The sequence below is a fragment of the Mustela erminea genome, chromosome 12 (assembly GCF_009829155.1).
Source record: "Mustela erminea isolate mMusErm1 chromosome 12, mMusErm1.Pri, whole genome shotgun sequence".
Lineage (NCBI taxonomy): Eukaryota > Metazoa > Chordata > Mammalia > Carnivora > Mustelidae > Mustela > Mustela erminea.
In genome coordinates, this window is record NC_045625.1 from 91,386,259 (window position 1) to 91,408,649 (window position 22,391).

The 22,391-nt window shown below is 61.3% G+C and overlaps 1 protein-coding gene and 1 long non-coding RNA gene across 2 annotated transcripts; both read left to right on the top strand.

Moving 5' to 3' along the window:
- The first annotated feature begins 4,052 nt into the window (after nt 1-4,052).
- Nucleotides 4,053-8,420, top strand: LOC116570939. The gene is made up of 3 exons (XR_004277604.1): nt 4,053-4,140; nt 6,494-6,655; nt 8,043-8,420. It is a non-coding gene; the product is annotated as an uncharacterized LOC116570939 (long non-coding RNA).
- Nucleotides 8,421-9,956: 1,536 nt separating this feature from the next.
- On the top strand, nt 9,957-15,641 carry LOC116570937. The gene is made up of 2 exons (XM_032308567.1): nt 9,957-11,258; nt 13,854-15,641. The coding sequence occupies exons 1-2, from the start codon at nt 10,620-10,622 to the stop codon at nt 14,208-14,210; spliced, it is 996 nt and encodes a 331-aa protein (XP_032164458.1). The 5' UTR covers nt 9,957-10,619; the 3' UTR covers nt 14,211-15,641.
- The last annotated feature ends 6,750 nt before the right edge of the window (nt 15,642-22,391 follow it).

The window sequence follows — 22,391 nt, forward strand, 5'->3', positions numbered from 1 at the left end:
ACAGGTCCTGGGGCCACCACAGGAGCTTGCTGCAGGGGCCTGTATCGGGGTGACCTCAGGAGCCTCTCCCGGCTGCTAGACCCACGCCCTGCACTCTGTTCCACTCCCTCTGAAGGGCAGAGGGCAGCCCAGCAAGCAGAGACTTGTTAGCCCCCAGACCTGGAGCCTCAGCACCTCACACCCTGACCCTGGCCGGCCTGTTTGCTCCTTCGAGAAAGGGCAAAGGGTGGCTTCAAGGTGACTGCCGCTTGCTTCCCATCCCCCAGCCCCTGGAGGGCCTTCTGTCCCTGAGGCCTCCCTGGGCCACACCAAGTGACCCACGTTTTCTCTTCGTTCTTGTTGTCGCCAGTTTCCATTCCATCGTGGGACATCTTAGCACGTAGGTCAGAGCAGTCCCGAGAACCCAGAGAGCAGGGTGGCAGTCTTGTGTCACCTCTGACCCACCTCTGTGCCCCCCCCTGCTAATCTCACACACGTCAGTGACAGCTCCTCCCCAAGTTTGTCCTGGAGCTTCTCCAGAAATGCAGAGTGATTGGGTTCCTGAGTCACGCTTCACACAGGGTGTCTTTGCAGGTCTCCAACACCATCTCTGTGCATTGTGCACGGGCACATGATTGCGCGGACGGTCTTAGATCCACGACGTGGGGAGTCTCTGTGCGGCAGCCCAGGTGCCATGGGCTCTGCTTGGTTTCCGCCCTCACTGCGTGGACTTGAGGAGGAACACCCACTTCTCCATCTCCCTGCCTCCCCGGGGCATCAGAACATGGACGCAGTTGGCTGGGAGCGGCTTTAAGGCAGTCCTGCGGGGAGTGCTTGAGGCCCGGAGGAAGTGCTTTCTAGAAGAGCTGGTGCACTGCCTTCCACGGGCTCCAGCAGGTGCAGCCCCAGCCTGGGCCCTAGCATGTGGGCTGTCCAGCAAAGCAAGGCCGCAGCCCCCACAGAAACAGGCCCTCAGGGGCTGAGGCAAAGTCTGGGAAGCCCAAGCCCCTGCCAATTCTAGGCAGAGGTCTTCTGAATGTGACTCCAAAGTACATGATTGCCCCCTGCCCCGTCACGGTCTGTCCCCTGCCCCAGACAAGACCTGCCTCCTGACAGCAACCCCCCCCCCCCCATCAGAGCACCCTCTTCAGGGCCCTCCTGGGAGCACACCGATGGAAGGGCTCTTTTCTAGAAGGCTGCATTCCGGCAGTGGCGTATAAATGAAGGCCTTGCTGAGCCATCACCATTGTTTCCAGCGCCCCACAGTGTTTTAGCTGTCAGACCACTGAGCGCAAACTTCCTCTGGAGTATAATCTAGCCTTCATGCTCTTCTCCAACTCCCCGAAAAGCTCCCAGCGCAGCTGAGCTGGCCCGTCGTTGTGGAGCGCACGCGCACGCGGAGGGCGAACCTTCCCCAGAGCAGGGCTGGCAGCCGCCGCCCAGTGCTTCCCCAGCTGGAACCAGGGGAGAGTGGAAATCGGGGACAGCGGGACGGACCACTGGCGTGCTGCCCTCGCTGACCATTAGCTTCCCCGGAGCTGGTGTCCTCAGCTGACCTGCACCAGTAAGGCCTTCCCGGTGCCCCCACCCCCCAGCCACCTACCCCGCCAGCCGCTGAGCCGTGACACTTCCCTAGGCCCTGCCTCCTGGCAAGGCCAGTCAGGCATTACCTTCCACCCAGACTCGCCCCTGCAGTGTTTTTCCAGCCTGACCCACGCCGGGGGCAGGCAGAGCACCCCTCCCTCGGCCACGACGCCCTGCACACCTACGGGCCACAGCCCACACGAGGGGCGTAACCGTTGCTCCCTGGCTCGTTCCTTTTCAACCTTGTCTTTGTTTTTAGCTTCTAGAGCTTAGTGACCTCCACTGACCTCTTTCCAGAATAATGGTTTTAAACATATAAAATAAAGCATGGGATTAGAAAGCAAACCTGTTCTACTGAACTCCGGTGGTCAGAATCGGTTAAACTGTGATCTGTTTGCTCCTTTGTTTACATGTTGAGTAACACACTGGAGCAGCGGGTCTGATAACCAGCAATTTGGAAGCGGGAACGAGCTGCCTGGTGTTTTGAGACGCCGGCGTATCTGTGTTTTCTGCCGGCGGGCAGGTCACAGACCCTGCTGACAGGGCTGGGCTCTGTTGCCTCACTGACACTTGAAGGAAATGCTGAATTTCAGGTCGAGGCTCGTGGTGGGTGAAAATGTTGCTCTTTTTCCCCATCCATTCCATCTAGATGGAACCTCCAATGTCTCCCCAGATTATGAATGACTGTTTTAAAGTGTACCCTGGACTTCAGATCCCCTGCGCTTAGCACAGTGCTTATGGAAAATCACACCCAAACGTGTTTATTTCATTATTAATGGAGGGGTTGGGGCTCTCAGTTGCAAATGATGGAAGTTCAGCTACAATCTTGGCTCACTTAGCACTAGAGGGACTGCAGGTAGAGCTAGATCCAGGGTCTGAGAAGCCATTGTTGGTCTTCCTCTTCTCTTGACTCTGATTGCCTTCGGTTCTGCTTGCATGTGGGTTTCACTCTCCTGACACAATCCACAAGAACTCTTTCTCACCGTACTGAGCCTCCTGGAAGGACTTGGGTGGGGTCTCACGCCCAACCCATGAACTTATAACCCTGAACAGGCCGGGGAGCCAAGACCGGTCAGACCTGGGCCACCTGCCTATGCTTGTGTCGGGGTGTGGTCCTGCATCTCGCAGAACCTCGGGGCTGGGTGGGAGCCGGGCCCTGGTGAACAGATGGTCCTGAGCAGACAAGACCGGCACGTGTCCAGCGGTGTTAGGGCCAGAGGGCAAATGTGTAAACACAGCACAGTCCTTTGGAGGCACGGTTTCCTGCCGTAATAAGGAGACCTAAAATACAGCGGCTTACCCAAGGTAGCCGTCTATTTACTTCTTATTTAACACTGCCGGTGGTGGCCAGGCAGACGGTCCCTGGCCAGCGTCACCATGCTCCACCTGCAGGGACAGGCAGGGGCACACACCAGCTCTGTCCCATACGGCGGCCAGAACTTGGTATGGGGGCTGTGCGCTCCATCACGTTGAGACCCCACCCCGACTGGAGCAAGTTGGGGGGCGGGCACAGAGGCTGCCAGCAGGTGGTGCTGTGTCCCTGACCGCCCCACCTCCCCACCCCCACCCCAGAGCCTAAGCTTCCTCTAGAGGAACATGCCACATGCCTGCCCCGCGTGCTGGCCTCATTGTCCAGGAAGATGACTGTTCAAACCAGTCCGGTGGCTCGTGTTCACTCTTCAGTGGCTGTGCCAGGGTCTGCACCCGGGCGTTCGGACTTCGGGGTCTTGCCTCTGCGCACCCAGACTTGTGAGAGGTTTTGTGCAGACCCGGACGGGGATGGGACCACGTGCTGGTAAGCCACCTGCCCCGGGACCACGGCCGCCTCTCAGACTCGCACCCCCCTTGGCCACCACTTTGTCAGCTGACCCTGTAAACAGGAAACTCATTGACCCAGACTCCCCTCTGGTTAATTGGGGATGGGACAGTGCACTGAGCTGGCTTCTTGCAAGAGAATACCTGAGGCCTTGTCGCCGGTACCATCACCCTGAGGTGGTCTCGTCACCGCGTCCCCAACCTTGTCGGCTCAGGCCTCTGGCCAGGGGACAGCCTTCCCCTTGTGCGGCCGAGCTCACCCAGTGCTTGGTGCAGCAGATCTGCGCACCTGCCTTTTGCCTTCTTCTAGTTCTTCAAGGTCCTCAGCCACGCTTGGTGGAGGCGCTGGCCGGGCGCTGGGGCTGTGTGGGGCTTATGTCCCAGGCGCAGTGGCGAGGAGATGGAATAGAAATGAAGGAAGACAGCTCCTGCCCACGAAGGACAATGGCCTACCTGTTAGGATCCAGTTCTGGGAGAAAGGGTTCTGGAGAAGTCTGGCTGAGCGACTGCGCTTTCTAAACGCTGGAGTTGCTCGCAGAAACAAAGTATTTCAGAGCCAGGCCACTGTCTAGGCATGGGAAGACCACGGCCTTTCCCCCTGCCCGGCCCCCCGCCTGGTTCCCTCCGGGGACAGGACCCCCTCCATAAGCTCCAGCTTCCCTGTTCGCTTGCAGAGCGCTTGTCTGGTATTTTATTCAACGGAGCCAAAGTCATTTTGAAAGAGAGTGTGTTTGCAAAGATGGAGATTCCAGCAAAATTAAGGTGAGTTTTTCTATCGTGCAAACAAAATACAAGAGTGAGGCAGACATCCAGAAGGAGAGTCTGGGGAAAGCCTCGATTCCAACAGGAAGCCTGTGTGTAGCATGTAGACCTCGTCTGCATGGGCTTGAGAGCGATCACAGACGCACGAGAAGTGAACCCAGTGGGAACGGCCAGTCCTCCGTCCCCCCTTCCTGGGCGTGCAATCTGAGCTCCCTGGTGCTGTCTCCTCCGGCCCCCGCTCCCCCTCAGACAAGCATGTAAATACACGCGTGCCCTGTACAAGGTCTGGTCTCAACTTCGCTCTCTCTGTTATTTATTTTAAAAGCGGGACCGTTGGATTCAAACTTTACCCTGTAATTTAGCTTTGAGCGTGCGTACCCAGCTCTGCTTCATCCCCCCAAGAATCATGCGCACGAGGGGAAAAATGGTTCAACCCAACAACACTGACGTGCCCTTAAAAATACCCCTCATCCTGCCTCCCATTCCGAGCTCTGGAGAAGCCCCTGCTCCGTGCCGCAGACTGTCCAACAGAAGGCGCCCTGTTTCCCGCTTCATCATCCGCAGACGGGAGCTGACGGCGTCTCTGCCTGAGACACGACTTAGCCCCCAGCTGCCACACCTCTGATCCCCTACAGCTTGGAGAACACGCATGCTGTAGTTGTCCACCGCTGGTCCTACCGGGCCTTCTCCCCTCACCCCCAGCAGTTTCGCCGAGTGAGATGAGAAACCAGCACCCCTCGACACCCCGCGCCCCCCTCCAGCCTGCTCACCTTCTCTCCACCCCATCCACCGGCCGGGGGGCTGCTGCTTCCGCCGTGGCGTTTCTGGGTTGGCGTCTGTAAAAGCAGCACACGGGAAGAACATGTGTGTGATTGCGGGTCGGCAGTCATCATGCCTGCAGAGTGGGGGACGGCCAGAATCATCCTGGGGATGGAGTGGCATCCCGGGCCACGGACGTGCACTGCGGAGGGATGTCCCCAGGCCAGGGCACAGGCGGGCTCTGCTGCGGTCCCGGTGGAGCCCTGTTCCTGGTCGTCCCAAAGCTTTCCCTCTGTTCTCCCGCACTTTCTAAGGCTCGTCCTCCAGACCCCGTGCCTCCAGCCGGCAGAGCTTTTCTATCCAGTGGCCATTCCACTGAGGCCGTTCCTTACTTCCCGGAGACGTGCTGCCTCCCACCCGGCGCCTGGCCCTGCAGTCGTGGGGCCGTCTGATGTCCTGGGCCCAGACTACTCTGTCCCGGCTTGATCCCTGTTCCGGGGACCTACATCTTGCCCGTCCTAGTTGGGACCCTCACTTGGGTGGGGGATCCCACCCGCAGAGGTCCCTGAGGCTCTGTGAGGTGTGCTCAGGGTGGGACTGGGGTGACACTCGCTGGCGGTGTGGGGACGGCCATCCGGTTCGCGGCTGGGCCCGGTCAGCGGTGTCTCTCCGGCCCCTGGGCGGTCTCGGGCGGTCTCGGGGCAGGTGCCGGGCGGAGGGCTCTCCTCACGGTCTCCCCAGGCGGACCGCGGGGCTCGCCCCTTCTCTCCCTGACACCCGTCCTTCCGTGGCTGCCATCTGCAGACGCCGCTCGCCCAGCCGACCGCTTTCTCCCGTGTTCTCCTGGAGTTCCTGTGCCCCCTTGTCACTCCGGGGACCCACGCCTTCCCTTCCAGCGGCCCTTGCCGCCTGCCGCCGTCTGCGGTCCGGGCCACAGAGCACGCTCCTCTCCTTGCCCCGAGGGTCTTCATTTCCCTTTCCTGGGGGATTTCTTTTTACTTCTCCGTGATTTCCTTCACCCCCCTCTGCATTCCTTCTCTCGCCGGTGCGTCGTTTGGGTCTCTCTGGCCGTGGTAAGTGTGCCCCCGGGCAGACCCTGGGCTCACGCTGAGCATCCGGTGTGAGCCCGGACATCCAGACGGGTGGCCGAGAACCCGGACTGGGGCGCTCCCGTAGGGGCCCACCACGCCTCTGTGCCTTTCCTCTGTGGCTGTGCATTTGCCTGGGCACAGAGGTGAGGGACAGAGGCAGGGGTCAGAGGTGGAGGTCAGTCTGCCATCCGCAGGTGGTGCGGGACAGGACACACACCCTGTCCCCTCCACACCCCTGCCCCTGTCAACTCTCTCATGCCCTGACTGATCGTTTCTTCCCCAACATTTTCGTATGGGAACTTCCAGACAGACAGAAAAGCTGCAGGGCTTGGAGCGCGATCGCGGGAATATCTACCGGAACCCTACGTCCACGTGCCAGCACGACCGCTGGGGCACACCTCCAAGTGTCCGTGTCTCCAGCCATCAACCTGTCCCATTTTAAAAAATGCATTTCTAATTACGGATACGGCTGTGCTTCTGAATACTTAATTTTTCCTTTGCAGCTTGTTCCCCTGTGTGGTCTCCGCAGCTCTCCCGTGTTGAGGAAGCCGGCTGGAGTGCCCGTGACGCTCTCTCCCAAGCTGTCGGGGTTTCTCCTCTCCAGTGGTGGATGGCCTTCTGGGTGTCCAGCGAGACTCAGATGTCTGTCGTCCATGGGAATGAAGGTGAGGGCGGCAGGTGCAGGGGGCTGGCCGGCCTCCCTCTGTTCTCCAGCGCGTAGGGCCTGCTCCACAGGGAAAGGGTCCTGGGCTAACTGTGGGTGCGGGTCCCGCGTGGGCCAGGAGCGGGTGTGAGCGTGAGAAGCGGCTCTCGGCTGGGCTCGCCCAGACTGCAGGACGGGGTGATGCGGTGGAGTCCCCGGGTCTGGGCTCCCCCTGCACCGCGTGGGTCGGCGCGGGCCACACTGCTCCACAGGCGGGGCTGAGGCACAGGGGTTGCCGGGTTTGCAGGGGCGAAGATAGGGCCGGCGGACACAGCTGCAGCTCGCACGCCCTCACACGTCTCCCTGCCTCTGCCGGATCCTCCCTCAGCTTCTCCAGCCCCGGCCCAGGGATGGCCTGCGTGGCCCAGGCCGGCAGCTCGGAGGTGGGAGGGCCGGATGTGGCTCAGCCCACCTCTGGGTGCACCCCACTCCCCCGGGGCCGTGGTCCTGAGGGGACCACGCCAGCTCCCTCGCCGGCCCCATGCACCCACCAGAGCAGAGTGACCACGGCAGAGTTTAAGTTCATTTTCACGGAGATACCTCTGTGTCCTTTCTCGGTTTCCACGTGTTCTCATTTGGACATAATATGATGGTCTCGTGCCTGTGGTGTTTACAGTTCAGTAAATTAGATGTACCTAAAATGCTAGTAACGACTCCAGACCTTTGCCTGCCAGGCGGAGCTGGGACTTTGTTTATGGGGGGGCTGCCCTCCGTAATTTTTTACAAACAGGAGTCTCGGCCCCACGCTCAGAGTCCCAAGAAGCATTACCTCTCCCGGTGCCTCGGTCACACGCTGACCCGGGCACCTCTTAGTTCCATCTAGATTCGGGAGTCGTGAGCACCTAGACCCCGGGTTTCCTGAGAGTGTGCAAGGGCTCAGGTGGCCTGGGCACTCATTCACGTGCATTGAAGGACAGCCCCTAAATGTGGAAGCTGTTTCCACCAAGCACGTGTGGGCCACCCACGCCGGAGTAAACTCTGTGTGCAAATATTTAATTTCAACACTAAGTACGTAAAAGAGATAAAATGTATTTCAGGAGGACGCAGCCAGTACCACCTGCAGGAGAAAGGCTGTGGCGAGGTGAAGCCCAAGCCCCTGCCCCGGAGCCCCTGTAGGCCTCGCCTCCTTGCTTTCCCCAGGGTCACGGGCTGGGATCTGTGCCGTCGGAGCCGAGGGTCTGTGGCCCCGGAGGACCGCTTGCGTTCTTGGGCCGGTTCGTAGAAACAGTTCGTGTGCCCAGCTCAGGGGCTCTCTGGGAACGTGGACCGGACCGAGGTGTGGAGGGCGACCGGGTGCCCTCCACAGGGTTCCAGCCTTTTGGACCCTCACAGAGCCTCCCCGTTCGCAGACGGCCTTTTCTGGCTGAACGCGGCCTCTCTCACTACTCGTCCCGTTCCATTTCTCCACGTCACGCCAGAATCAGATGGTGATTTTTTCCCCATCTGTTGCCACAATCTGTTCAAACTGCCACATTCCGAGAGCCCCCGGGAAGCTGCGTAGCCCAGAACGGGAAATGAAGGTGCTCCTGCCCCACTTCCTGCGGGTCTGGTCCTGGGCGCAGCGGTGGGGTGCGGTGGGCGCTCGGCCTCTCACGCCGCGGGCAGAAGCGTCGCTCTGTCTCGGATGCCCGTGGTGAGTGACGCAGAAGCGACCGGACTGGGCCGGGGTTCAATCCTGAAACCTCAAAATAGTCTCCCCTCTAATACAGAAATATTTAGTAAAGAAGTTTCTCTTCCAAAGCCTCCCTCTCTTTTTCTGAGACGACTATTTTTTCGCAGAGAGAGAAAAAATTGAAGTCCTCACTCACACCGCCACCTTTCGAAAGTTCCAAGTGCCCCACAGTTGATCCTGGACGGGCAAAATCTTACCCCTGAGAACATTTCAAGGAGAAAGGGGCAGAAAGTGGGGCTGTCCTGGTGTTGGGCTGCTCCTCTTATGCAGGATGCTATTTGCCTTCTGGCGAAGAAAGTGTTTGCAGAGCTGTCCCGCGGCTATGCTGACCGCTCGAGGAATCGGGGTGCTGCCCCACGGATGTGCCCACGGCCCGAGGTACCGGGGTACCACGGGCCCAGGACAGGGGACAGTGGAGCTGGGCTGAACCTGGCGGTGACTTTCGTCTTGGGTACAGCAGCAGGTGTGTTCCCTGCGGACGGAGTAAGCTTTGCTCTCAACAGTTGTGAGAGGAGCAGCCGTCCATCTAGATGTGTTTTCTAGGGGACACGTAGGGCAGTCTTCCTCATGGCTTGGGTACCGGTCCCAGCCCCGATGGGCATTTCACTAGGACAGCAGCCCGCAGCCCCGCCCGACCAGCCCTGCCAGTGAGGAGGGTCCCTAGAAGGCCCCACGAGGGTGCTGCTCGCTTTACAACGGTCACCTTGCAGCAGCCTGCTGGTCCTGCTTTCCGAGCAGAACACAGATTCATCCTGCGTCTGCAAAGAGCATGCTTTCTGCATGAACTTGCTGAGAGGGTTTCCACGGTTGTTTTCACCGGGGGGTGACCGATGCTGGCCCGTGGTGTGTGACACTGCAGCTGGCCCGAGTGGGACCTGCAGCCGCACCCCGTTTCTGTACCCAGAGGCCCAGACTGTCAGTGATGCGAGTGAGTAGAGACCCTTGAGACTGAGGGCGCGCGCCGCGTGGGACTTGTCCTTCCAGGTTCTGTGAGGCCCGATTCCCTTATCTGGGACCTTCCTCTTCCTCCTCCTCCCCCGGCACACAGGCCAGAGCCTGTCGGGGCTGTTCTGCCCAGGGCCAGGGAGCAGCCCTGGGCGGGGGTGGGGGGGCGCTGGCTTGCGAGCTGGCGTAGGCGGGCAGCCTGCTCCCCTTAGCGTGCCACTGCCTCTCCACCGTGAGGAGCTCACGTCCTCTGAACGATCTCGCAGGAGGCTTTGGCGGGGGGTGGGGGGGTGGGTTCGTATTTTCGTTTGTTGTGGTGGACAGGCCAGGCAAGCCCTTCCCTCCAGAAGCTGTTGGATGCTTCTCGGCTGGCCGGAGCACGGACGCGCACATCCACACACGGCGTTGGCTGCCAGGCCCCCGGCCAGGCCCGTCTGTGTTAGGGCTGAAGCCCGAGGGGCTGCTCCTGGCATTTCCCAAATGTATCGGGTCCCGGGAAATTTTACTGTTCCCCTGGAATAACCACGCCGGCCTGGGAAACCCTGCTGGACGGGGGGACCATGTCTGAGACCGTTCTGCGCGGGCTTCGGATCAGGATTTGCTGGACATCCGTGTGCGGGCCGATCCCCAGCTTGCGCAGCTCCCGGGCAGGGGTGTCCACGCACGGGGCTGCGTTGGGGGGACAGGCATGTCACGGTGCTGAGTCTGCAGTCGTGCAGCTGGGCTCCAAAGTCGAGGAAGATCCTGGAGGAGCTCCAGCCTCCACGGACGTGAAACCCTTCAGAGGCTGAAGGGCATCCAGGGCAGACATGTAGACTCAGCGAGGGACAGTGCCGAGCAGCTCCGGACACCAGGGCCGCACGCCCTCAGCTCTCAGAGACCTTGCAGTTGGTGGGTCCCCCGCCTGTGCCCCCTGTGGCCGCTGCTGGCCCTGCCTGCCTCTGCCTGGCCTCACCTCCCCTGCTAGAGAGGAGAGGGTCAGCGAGGCGCCAGCGAGGCCTCAGTGGGGCCCTGCCCGGGGCGGCCGGAAGGGACTCCTTGGATCACTTTTGCTTCAAAGAGAAAGCGTGGGACGCCGGGTTCAAACGGTGGACGCCATCGGCTTTGCTGCTCACGCGCTCATGGTCTTCTCTCTCTCATCTGAACAGAATCGCGATTTGAGCTCCAAGCACAGACCCTGCCTGAATTCGGGGAGCCGTGGAATGTCCGGGACGCTCGCGGCCCGGTCCCAGACTCGTGGGACACACGATCCTTTCCTCCTCGGTAGCCCTCACTTCTGTTCTTGCCAGAAGAACCCAATCCTGCATTTATGCAGCGGACGGCCAGCGCTCGAGCTCCCAGAGAGAGGTTCTCATGCCCCTTTGGTCTAAACTGGACACAGCAACAATCCCGCTTTCCTTTACCGCTGATTGTTCTGGGGGCGTCTGGGACCCTAAGAGGCAGAAAAGAAAAAAAAAAAAAAGAAAAAGAAACCCCAAAACATGTGGAAACCTCATGTTCTCCCCACCCCTTCCTTCCCGTCTGGGGTGTTGGGTGTCGTGCCCAGAACTCTGGTAGCTATTTTGTAACCAGGAGGCCACCAGCACGTGGGTTAAAGGAAACAGGAGGTGAGGCCATCGCACCGGCTCCGACCGTTTCTTCTGTGACCCCGCTAAATGCGTTACTATTGAGCACCTCTAAGACAGACATTTCTCGTATCTCAAACCACTTGTCTGGAGATAGCGACAGGATTTCAGCCCGAGTAGGCATTACTTCACACAGGCATATTTATTCCTTTCCAACCAAGCTGAACCGATGTGCGTTTCATCCCTCGTCCCGTAAACACTGTCAGCAGACGGGGCAGGTGGACCGGAGCCCGAGGGCATCACCGCCAGATGGCAGAGGAGGTCGGAAGCTGCCCACGGGCCCCGAGGATTGCAGAGGCCACATGCAAGCAGGAGATGATCTGGTGAGATGCTGTGTCCTGGGGCGGGTGGCGTGGCTTCGAGACGGTGGACTCTTCCTGGGGACCCCTACCACGCCCCAGGTGGGCTCCGCGGGCCTCTGGGAATCCTGAGGCTCCCATTCAGGAGGCCACGTGGCTGTGCCAGCTTCTCTTGGGACACCTGCTCGGGTAGTCTCCACATGACAGGCTCGATTCCGAGGGCAGGCATGGGAGGGACCACGTGGAGAGACGGAGGTGGAGACCGCAACAGAGAGATACAGACGGGGAGGCCCACAGAGGCAGAGGGACAGAGGGGCAGAGAGCGATGGAGAGAAAGAGACAGAGAGATAGAGCCGCACACAGACACACAGAGACACAGGGCGCACCCCCTGTGGTGGCCGCCTGCTGTCCAGCCGTCCAGCCCAGCCAGGGCCTGACCTGCGTGTGGCAGGTCCTTCAGGGCCACACTCTACCCTCTGCAGCCTGGTCTTGGCCGCCGCGCCGAGGGCTCTTGGGCCTGACGGCTGGAAAGTGCGGAGGCTGCCCCTGCTGAACGGGGGCCTTTGGGCCTTGCATCTCGGGGGGCTGCTGGGTCTGCCGCAGAGAGACAGACGTCATCTCGGGCTGCGGGGAGTGCGTGGGTCTGGCCGAGCCAAGAAAACAGCCCCATCGCCCTGCCCTCCACCCTCAGCTTGCCCTCCCGGCATCTAGAAGCCTCTCTGGGGAGGGCAAGGCAGGTGAGAGAGCCAGAGGGATGTCTACCACCAAAGTCAACCGAGCTCGAACCACCAACCGGACTTCTCCGTGGTCACCCACCCCGCCTCCAAACCCACCGAAATTCTCAAATGGAAGCCACAGGCTTGTACCATTTTGCACGATTCTGAACCTGGCGAAGAGGTCCCTGCTGATTTCTCCTGGGCCCAGGTAGGCCCGGGGCGGGGGTGGGCATGCCAGGGGGTCTGCACGCACAGGGAAGTCCCTGGGCCCTTTCCGCAAGGGGTCTTTCATTCCAAGCTTCCGCACCCAGTGAAGGGCTCAGGCCAGGCCCCCTAGGCTATCTCCCACCTGAGGAGGCCGGTCTGGACACCAGCACAACAGACGGACCTGGATGGGATGGACGGGACGGGGGTGTCAGGCTCCTCGCCGTTGCCCCCACCCCCAGCCCAGCAGGCAGAGGCTTGAAGGCGGCTTTAGTCCCAGGAGGTGAAGGCCCTGCCTCCTTTGTTCACCCACGTCTACCTGGCTGCCTGGACACCTTAGGTACAGGAGCGAGCCCTGGAGACACATACGTTAGGACTCGGCACCCGTGCCCCTGAAATTACCACCCAAACTGGCTGCCTCAGTTTATTTTAAAAACCTAGAACATTCTAGTAAGAACTGTATCTATTTAGAGTGTCGGGCACAGCGATGGGAGACACAGGTGCCGGGACCTGATGGCTGGAGGCAGCTCCGGACCCGCCTCCTCCCCACCGGTTCCCGAGTGCGTGAGCGGTGAGTGTTCCATGCGGGACCGTGGCTGGTCCTGTGCCACGCAGGTCCTCCTGCGTGACTGTGCCATGTGCGCTGCGACCCACCGCCCCAGCTCCCTGGTCTCCTGGGCTCGCTCCTGCCTCTCCAGACGCCCCCGTGCAGGAGCCCACACAGGGACATCACGGGGAGGAAGCTGGGATCTCCGAAGTCCGAGTGTGGCGAGCCTGTGTTGGCTGCCACACTTTACCGCGGCCGGAACCCGGGCTTGTAGGGACCGTTGGCGGGAAGCTGGGGACTGAGGATAGATGGGCAGCGGGAAAGGGCCACAGAGAAGGCAGGGATGCAGGCGCCGTGCGGGGCAGGGCAGGGCGCAGGCTGGAAACGGGTGCCTGCGGCCCGGTCTGCACCAAGCGGGCGGGTGGGCGAGGTGTTTCCACCATCTGTGCCATGGGGCTGCCTTCCCAGCCGGGGGACACTGATGGGAGCGCGGCCCTTAAACGTGCATCTGGGGAAGGCCAGCTCCAGGCCCTGAAACTGCAGACACGGTGATTACGCTGAGGGAGTCACGCCGACAGCCTTGTCTTCCGTGGGTGCTGGCTTTGCTCACGCTCCCAGCGATGATTTCAAACGTGTCCCCCCTGATGATCCCCGGCTGTTGGCCGATGCGGTCTCTGCCGACGGTTCACCGGTTCTTCCGTTTCTCCGCTTTCCTGGGTCCGTGCAACCAGGAGACAGGAGGCCGAGGCGTGGGGCAGGGACTGGCCTAGAGCAGGGGGTGGGGTGGCGGGTGCTGTGCCAGCCCCAGGCTGGTGGCCCCACAGCCTCCGAGGCAGCCGCCGCCCGGCCTCACTCAGGCATGGGGCGCAGGCAGGAGAGCCTCCCACAAAATTCCCAAACGTGTCCCTAAGGAGGTGCCACGTCAACTTCATGTGAATTTTTAACCCAAGAATCATCTCGTCCCCCATTTAGACCATTTCCAACCCCCTCTCCGCCAACCAGGGAGGAAGTTAAGGGAAAACAAGCCCTTCGTGTGCTTTTACCCCGGAAAATTTCCCCTCTTCTTCCCTGGGAGGCGGGGCCCGGGGTCTGTCCCTGCCGCTGAGCCGGGTCTCCCCGTGAGCGCGGCCTCCTCTCTTCCTTCCAACGCAGCGCCCTGAAGTCAGGACTCAGGGGGAGGCCAGCCGGCTCCAGGGGCCCCAGAAGGACCAGGTTTGGCCCCTCGACGGTGACAGCATCGGAAGGCAGAGACAGGTGGAGGTGGGATTAGAAAGTGATTTATTGCAGCGAGGACGACCCGGGAAGACAGCGGGCCCACACCTCCAAGACCCCATCCCACCGCCAGGAAGGCAGGAAGATGTGGGGAGGGTCGGTGGGTGCCCGGCGTGGGGCAGGGCAGCTCAGGCGGATGACCGCCGGGGTCTTGCTGGCTCAGTGCAGTCCCTGCTGCTTGAGGGCGAAGTTCGGTTCCCAGCAGGGGAGGCTTTGCCTATGAGGCCTTTCGGTTGAGTTCCTGGTGCGCCCGAATGAAAAATTAATCAGAAAGTGCAGGCCGAGGTCAGAAGGGAGGCAGTGAAGCCTCTTTCATTCTGGGCATCTTCACGGTTGAGACTCCACCTGCCACCACAGTGTCCCTTTCGGGAGGCACTTTGGCCACGGGTGTACCTCCACGGCGCAGGCGCGGGCCCGTCGCTGAGCTTGCCTTGGATCGTCCCTGCAGACACATGCGGGCTGCAAGGGTACCCATGGAGCACGCGTGGCTCTCTGTGAGCCTCCGGGACAGGGAGGGCATCTCCATGTGCCCAGCAGAGACAAGAATGCGCCGTGGCACTACCCCTGGGGCCAAGGGCCTGCACAAGCCCAGACACGGGAAGATGCTGACATCAGCGACACGGACACATTACAACACGGCGGCTGGCCGGTTGGCCTGAAACGGGGCACGCCCCCTCTCTCACTGTGTCCGTGGGCGGCAGTCTGGGCGCGGCTCGGCTGGGCGCCCCCAGACAAAGTGGGGGCTGGGGCTGCGGTCACATCCGAGCCACCCCCGCCTGCCCCCTCACTCGGGCCTGCGGGCCGCTGGGTTCCGGTGCCGTCAGACAGAGGCGTCCTCCCACGACCACGTGCTTCCTCAAGCCAGCTGCGGGGCCGGGTCTGCCCGAGACACTGTCACACGCTTATGGGACATAATCACACACATGGTGTCACCTCTGCCTCATTCCCGTGAATCTCAGGACTCACCTTGACGTCTGTCTGCCACGATGCCCTGGCAGATGTTCCAATTTTAAAAAGCGAGAGAGTAGGAACATGGCCCAGATGGATCACAGACCATGAAGACGGTGTGCTGTCATGCTCATGTGGTCAGGGCTCCGGGCTGCTTCCAGCCTCGGCACTTAGGTCGGGAGGGGGACATCAAGCGGCACTTCAGGTCCACAGGGTCAAGAGATGGATGTGACCTCTCCCGGTCTCCGTCCCCAGCATCCCCTGATTTGGGGAGCCAGCAGGGATAGGTCTTGGGTCCACAGACCCTGCGTGGAGGAGATCCACGGACAATGGCACTCACGCCCCACCTCGCTTAGCTGGGCAGGTTTTAGGATTTCTTTAAGATGACAGCTGGCACCGGCTTCCATGATACGCGTGGCTTCGTACATCCTCTGAAGCGCGCGTGGGCAGGGATGTAGATGCCGATCTGGACGGTCCTTTCTCACCATCAGGTGGCAGAGCGCCTCAGCTCCTTCCTCCTGCCCAACGCAGTGCTCCAAGACTTAGACACACACAGTAAACGTGCATGGTCTCTCGTGGTTTCTGGGGTTCAGCAACGTGGGAGCAGCTGGCTGGGGGTCTGGGTTGTGGTCTCATCTGAAGGTAGGAGGAGTGGCTCCCGCACACAGTGGGCTGGTGGCTTCTCTCTGTGTGAGGCCCTCCACGGGGCTGGGCGCACCTGCCGGGGGTGGTGGCAGGACAGCCTTTTCACTCCCAGTCAGGTCTGCAACATCCTGTTGTGACACGGGTCAGTGCTGCTCAGTGTGGGGGGGACCACACAGAGCACAAGAACCAGATGGAGGGGAGGCTGGTGCCGCGGGGGGAGTCCCGTGATGAGATCCTTGGCGTAGGGCACGGAAGCCTGAGTTTAAACCAGATGAGCCGGCCAACGTGGCAAGTGCAAAGGTAAGTGGCCCAGATGAGAGCAGAGGGACAGCGGGACCACGATGGGCCAGTGCGGGGGACAGGTCCATACGGACTGCCGGGGACATGCCAGGGGCACAGCAGACTCGGGGAGGCTCAGCAAGGGCCAGAGATGGCTCTGCAGGAGCAGAAGTGGGGGCCTAGGCAGCCGCACACACGCCCTCGGCCCACGAAGCCACTAAGAACCGACATTCCCTGTCCTCACGGGAGCTGGAGCCGAATCAGGGCCCGTCTGCGGCGAGAACGCACGGGGCTCAGGCAGCCCGCTTGGTGGCAAAGAGGCCCCAACAGCATGACCCAAGGAGCAGGCCACCCGGTCCCCTGAGCCTGCCGCCTGCCGCCTGCCGCCTGCCTCTCTCCACGGGCCCAGCTCCCACAGGGTACTCTGCACTCCTATCCCCGCTGGTTATCCAGAGAGTAAAAGCCGCACCCCGTGTGTGCCCACCCTCGGGCCGTGCCCGGTCGTGTGACATCAAGGATGGCACGCCTGTCTACCTGCTTTCACCCACGTCCCTTCGGGCCAGGTCATCGGGTGGATCTCAGGAAGCCCTCCAGCTTGCAGACGCCAAGGCCTGCCACCCGCTCCGGGACCCCTCACCCTGCGACACTGTCCTGACCCTGTCTATGCCGGCACGAGTGTGCCCTGGAGGAAGCTGCAGCAGGGGCTGTGTTTCCTGGGGCCGGCCGGCCCCTGCCCTCCCCGTGCTGTGCTCACCAATCCTTCCCACCCTTGCCCGGAACACACCCGGACGACCTTGGAGCCCTGGACCGCAGCCCGGCCGGAAGTTCAGCATCAGCTTCTGACGGTGGGTGGGGATGTGCGGGTGCCCCTCTGCTGTCACGACCAACTGCCCGCTCTAAGCAGGGGAGCTCAAGAGAGGGGGCTCCTACACCCCCATGCCCCAAACCCACAGCCCAGCCCTCTTCCGGGCTGCAGGCGCTCCCACGGATGCTACTGGGGTGGTTATTCCATCTCCGCATATCAGTACGGACGACCGGGTGCATCGCTGTCTCATTTCTCCCCCAGCCCCCCAGCAACCTTCTGTCTTGGCCTCCAGAAGCAGGCAGAGGACTGGGCTGCTCAGGGGATGACGTTCAGCCAGGGAAACGGTGCCCCCAGTCCTGGGACCTGCGCGCTAGCACGGCTCCTCTCTGCGCACTGTGGGTCGTCCCCGGAGTGTCTGATTTTTGTCTGCTCGTCCTCGGTCAGGGGTCCTTGGGAATCGGGGTGACGTGGGATCATCTCAGTCCGTGTTTCCTGCCAAGCAGGGATTTTCTCATGCTGGGAACAGAATGGGACCCGGAATCCACGCATGAGAAAGCCATTCCCAGGGCCCCTGCTCTTGGTTTCTGGCCAGGAACCCTTCTTGCGCCGTGTGTCCAGCTTCTGCTCTCGAGGTTTGAAAGACACACGGAGTGCTGGGTGTCTGGACACAGCTCAGGGTGTCCACACCACTTCCCAGCCTGGGGTGTCCACAGCCACCGTGAACCGGGGCACCGGTGCCTGGTGACCAGGGAGGAGGGTGTTCCCGGGGCCCGCTCACAACTTCTACCCTGGAGCTCCGGCCCGTCCTCCGTGGAGGGGCGCACAGCCAGGGGCAGCCAGCACTCGGGGCGTCCGTGGCTCAGGCCCGCCAGCAACCGCACGGACATCCTGGCCCGTGGGCGGCATCTTGCTTTACATGTGACAGAGTCGCCAGATACGGCATTTAGAAGTGTGTCTCATGCTGTGTCTGGGATACACTTACACTAGAGTTACTCATTGTGTGTCTGAGATTGGACTTCAAAAGAGCCATCTGTGTATAACCTGACTTCCCTAATCACGAGGGCTTTGAATCTGGGTTCTGTGATCTAATGCCCCAAGACTCAGTTTTGCCACCTTTGAGATGGACAGGACAGCCCCCCATCTCTGAGCGGTCACGGGGATAACATCGGGGCTGCCTGAGAAGCCCCCGGCTGAGTCTGGGGTCCTGGCGCGAGCGTGCCGCCACTCTCAGTGGCCAGGAGAGGAACTGAGGTGGCCCAGGATGGCTTGTTGTGGTGCTGGTGACAAAGGTGGCCACTTAAACTGGAATTCCCAACCAGGGACTTCTGCTTGGCACACAAGACCTCCGTGGGCTTGGGACGTTCATGTCATCCTCACCACCATGGGCTGTGGGTGTGGACAGGCCGGGGAGGGCGGCTGAGCAGAGCTGGGGTCCCACGAGAGCCGCTCTGTCACCACCCCCCAGGGGCCCTGTCCCTCTGGACCCTGTAGGTGGGAGTGGGGGGTCACCTTCCTGTTGGTCTCATGATGCTCTATGAACAGCTGCCGGTGGCGGCGATGCTGAATCCTTAGACAGCCGGCCACCGCCAGACACTCTCTGCGCTCACGATGCCAGGGGCCCTGCGTCCCCGGCATCCTGGGGTGGCCCGGCCAGGGAACTCACCCCTGTGCCATGGCTGGCAGGTGGCCTCCCCGTGCCCTGCAAACCTGTGTGGTCAGCATGAGGCACCTCTGCTTCTGGGAGATGCTGCCTTTCTATCGGGAGATCCCAGAAGGCTGGCTTTTCCGGAGCCTTCTAGTTACCATGGTGACAGATCAGCCAGGGATGAGCCCTCAGCTGGCTGACAAGATGTCACGGGCACCACAGGCTCAAGGCTGGCCCCACTTCAGGGAGCGTGTGTGACTTGGTGCCTGGAGGGCGGGGGTGGGGAAGATCGCCGCCCAGCACCCGCCCCACATCTGGCTGTACCTCCGGGTCGCAGGCTGGGGTTCCCCGGACCCGTAGCAGGCCCTGCAGGGGGGCAGCTTAGTGCAGTCAAAACCCACCCAGTGGACTGGGGAGGAGCCTGGGGCAGAGAGGGCGGAGCCAGGCCCTTGACCCGCTTCCCTCCGGGATTCCGGACCGGCCGCTCAGTCAGGACTTCAGTCCTTCGGGAGCTGATGGACTCGCGTGTCCTGCCAGCTCCCGCCTCCCTCCCCCCTCCTTGTGGGGCTGCAGCGGCCCTGCTCTTCTTCGCGGCTCCTGGAACTCAGCCTCCCTGCTTTGACTTCCTGCCACTGGGGGATTAGTAATGTTTATCTAGTGGTTTTATTGATCAGTTAGAAGAGAAGATGCTTGTTGAGACGTGAGCCCGGTCACCGCTGACCCGCATGCGTGTGGGGGCCAGACCCTCGGAGGTCGCCACCACGAGCCCCTGCGCCTGAGGGGAGCGAGTGCCCGGCCCCGGGAGGGAGGCCCGTGCCCCAGGGACCCCGAGGGGAGCGAGGCCCGAGTCCCCTGAGAAGCCGACCTCCTGCGTGGGGCGGCTTCGGTTAGGAGGAGGTGAGAGGCAGGGGCCCGGGGAGCGGCAAGCTGAAGGGTCTCAGCGTTCCAACTGTCTGGGGATGCTTCCCACTGACCAGCCGAGGGTCTTCCAGGTTCTCCTGAGGAATAAAGCTGTTTGCCTGGGTCACGGTGTCCTGGAGCAGGATGGGAGGGAAGCCCTCCGTGTGTGCAAGTGTGTGCACGGATGTGTGTGCAGTTGTGTACGTGTGTAGGGGTTTCCCCGGACCCACATGGACAGACGTTCACACCGTAACTTTGACGTGCTTGCGTGATTTTGCGTGGGTTATGATGTATGACAAAACGGACAGCACCAAAAACAGCACCGGAGATGGAAGCCGCCCCGTTTGTCACGGCACACTCCGCCAGCACCTCTAGGGCTGCGTTCCGACAAGCTCTCTGTCTCCAGTGGGCCCTCAGGGTCCTTGGGCCCCCAGCACCCACGCCTGCGTCAGGCCAGGGCTGACTCAGCACCCTCCCCCGCCCGGTGCCACCGTGTCCCCTCCTCCGGGAAGCCTCCGGCTCCCTCACCTGCGCGGTCACGGGGAGCACGTCAGTAGTGCTCAGGCCCACGGGCATCTGCTGAGGGTCCCGGGTGCTGCGGAGGGGGCGCGGGCTGCACGGTCACTCAGGCCGAGGAGGCACATGCCTGGGACGAGCACACGGGCTTGCAGGGCTCTGTGTGCATCTGTGTGCAGAACCCCGGGTGTGTGTCTAGTTTTACTGGAGTTGGCCGTCAAAATAAGTTCAGACACTTGACAGGAATCGTGGAAGTTTCAGTTTTCTCTTTGGATGAAAGTGACGATCGCCTTGCTCTCCGACAGGCACAGCTGTCATGGATTTCACAACGACCCGAGCTTTGACGCATTGTTGACACTCGCTACATTTCTAATTGGCACATTTGTGTTCCCGGGGAGTGGGGTCTGCTTCTCGGCCATGCTTGTCTGGGGCCTCGGGGAGGCACAGGGGTGGGGAAAGAGGAGCTCTGGGCGCCCCGTGGTTCCCGCGGGAGGGGTGCAGGGCTGCAGGCTGTGAGCCCCCCGGGACGCCCATGCCCACTGCCCCAGGGAGCCCCGCATGGCCCCGGGGGTCAGAGGAGATGCCCGTCGCCCTCCACACAGCAGGAAGGAAGCCGTGACCGTGACCGCCAGGACATCACCAAATGCTGGACCTCTGAGAACCACAGGCAGATGCAGGCTTCTGAGGTCTGAGATCCAAGGCAGCGGGGAGAATCTGGGAAGCAGGCTAGCTCCTCGGCGTCACGTCCCCACGGTGGGAGCCCTGCGGCCTGCGATCCGGCACTTCCGAGCTCTGACCTGCCTCATGGCTGCAGGCTGTGCTGGCTTCCGGAAAACCCGTGGAGCCTCCGCAGGGACCATCCGCCTGCCTTCTCCATGGGGCAGCTGAGGCCTTGAGTGCAGGGCTCGGTTCTGGCCGGCGGATGACTGCCGTGACCGACGGTTTGAGGTCAGAGTCGGTAGTCAGGTCCCAAGTGGGGAAGGAGGTCCCAGCTTGGGGACGCTGTTGAGCTAGAAGCCAGATGTGCCTCTTGCTTCCTGTCCTCAGAGTCAAAGAAAGGCCGGGCCTTCCACTTGGGAGCAGACACTGCTTGTGGCCAGGTTTGGAAAGATCCTGGGCTCCGGGCCACTTCCTCTTTGTTCTAGTGCTCCCGGTGCTGGGGCCAAGTGGGGGATCCCCGCCCTTCCAAAAGCACGTGCTTTTCTCTGTGCCCTAGAGTAATTTATGATGCACATTTTTACCCGGTCCCTGGAGCTGCAGTGGGTTGTGCTTGAGACAAAATCGAGTCAAAACCGGCTGGGGGTGCCCCCACAGACAGCGCGCTTCCCCCTTGAACTTCAAATTCCACGGTTAATGACATATTGTTGCGACGGGGGTGGGTGGGGCCGTTTGGAACACGAGGGGCCTTTCTTGTTAAATTCAGCCAACAGGGAGCCCTGAGACACCCGGGGCCTTAGCAAGTAGCGGCAGGACCCCAGGAGGCCGGACGCCTTGCCCACGACAGACTGCCCGGCACCGCTGGACGTGTGGCTTCTGCTGCTGTCTTGCTCCTCTGCATGAGGACCTTCTCCTTCTTAGACACAGAGCTCCGGAAAGCAGGGCTCCTATGGGCCCTCCTCGCCCCCAGGAGCCAACGCCTCCGAACAGAGGAGACGCAGAGAGATGGTGCCCTTGACGTTGACCTGCTGAGTGCCTTTTGGAGGTTTTTTTTTTTTTTTTTTTTTTTAAATTAGTTTATTTTTACCAAGGTGAGAGATGCATGAAGTTTTAAAAGCCCAAGGGGGGCGCCCGAGGGGCTCAGTGGGTTAAAGCCTCTGCCATCAGCTCAGGTCATGATCCCAGGGTCCCGGGATCGAGCCCCACATCGGGCTCTCTGCTCAGCAGGGAGCCTGCTTCGCCCTCCTTCTCTGTCTGCCTCTCTGCCTGCTTGTGATCTGTCTGCCGAATAAATAAAACCTTAAAAAAAAAAAAATAAAAGCCCGAGGCCTGGCAGGAGAACCAGCAGACTGTCACCCCATTCCTCTGGCTTCCCGTCTGAGACTGCGGCCCTCGGTGGGAGAGCATGACGGCAGAGCTCGGCGGAGTCCCCGGCCCCGGCTCCTGTCCCTCAGCATCGTGGTGCGCCCGTCACCCAGGCTGGGCGGGGAAGAGTCGGGCCTCTGTTCGTCCTGACCGCCGCCCGGCACGTCACTGTGTGGACATAGCCCGGGCATCACATACTCTGTGAAGACCGAGGTGCCTCGCCCATGTGTCATTGGGACGCCTTCTCCTACTGACTCGTCACAGTTCTTTACATATTGGGATACAAATCCTTTGTTGGTCGTGTGCAAGTCTATCCCTGTCTGACCTTTGTGCCCATTGTAGGGGCGTCCTGGGATCGCAGATGGTCCTGCCATGTTCCCCTGGAAGTCTGTCCTAAGTCTCTGAGACCAGGCTTCAGGCCCCCCAAACCCGAGATGAGGAGAGGCTGCTTCTTTCTTTCTTTTTTTTTTTGAAGATAGAGTTGTCCTTCTTCCTGGGTGGGGGCTTCCTTTCCGTCTCTGGCAATGTGGGGGGCGGGCGGGGCTGCTGCTCCTTTGCTCTGGGAATCCCCTGCCCGGACAGCTTGGGGAGCTCCTGTTGGAGACACGCTGCCCACGTCCTACGGCCCCTCCTCCTAGGGAGGTTAGTGCGGGCGGAG

What these genes read in the sequence shown, in the direction of transcription:
- LOC116570937 (XM_032308567.1), top strand. Translation starts at nt 10,620, where the DNA reads ATGCAGCGGACGGCCAGCGCTCGAGCTCCCAGAGAGAGGTTCTCATGC. An exon ending in TGCAAGCAGGAGATGATCTG is followed by an intron (nt 11,259 to 13,853) that starts GTGAGATGCTGT and finishes CTTCCAACGCAG; the next exon opens with CGCCCTGAAGTCAGGACTCA.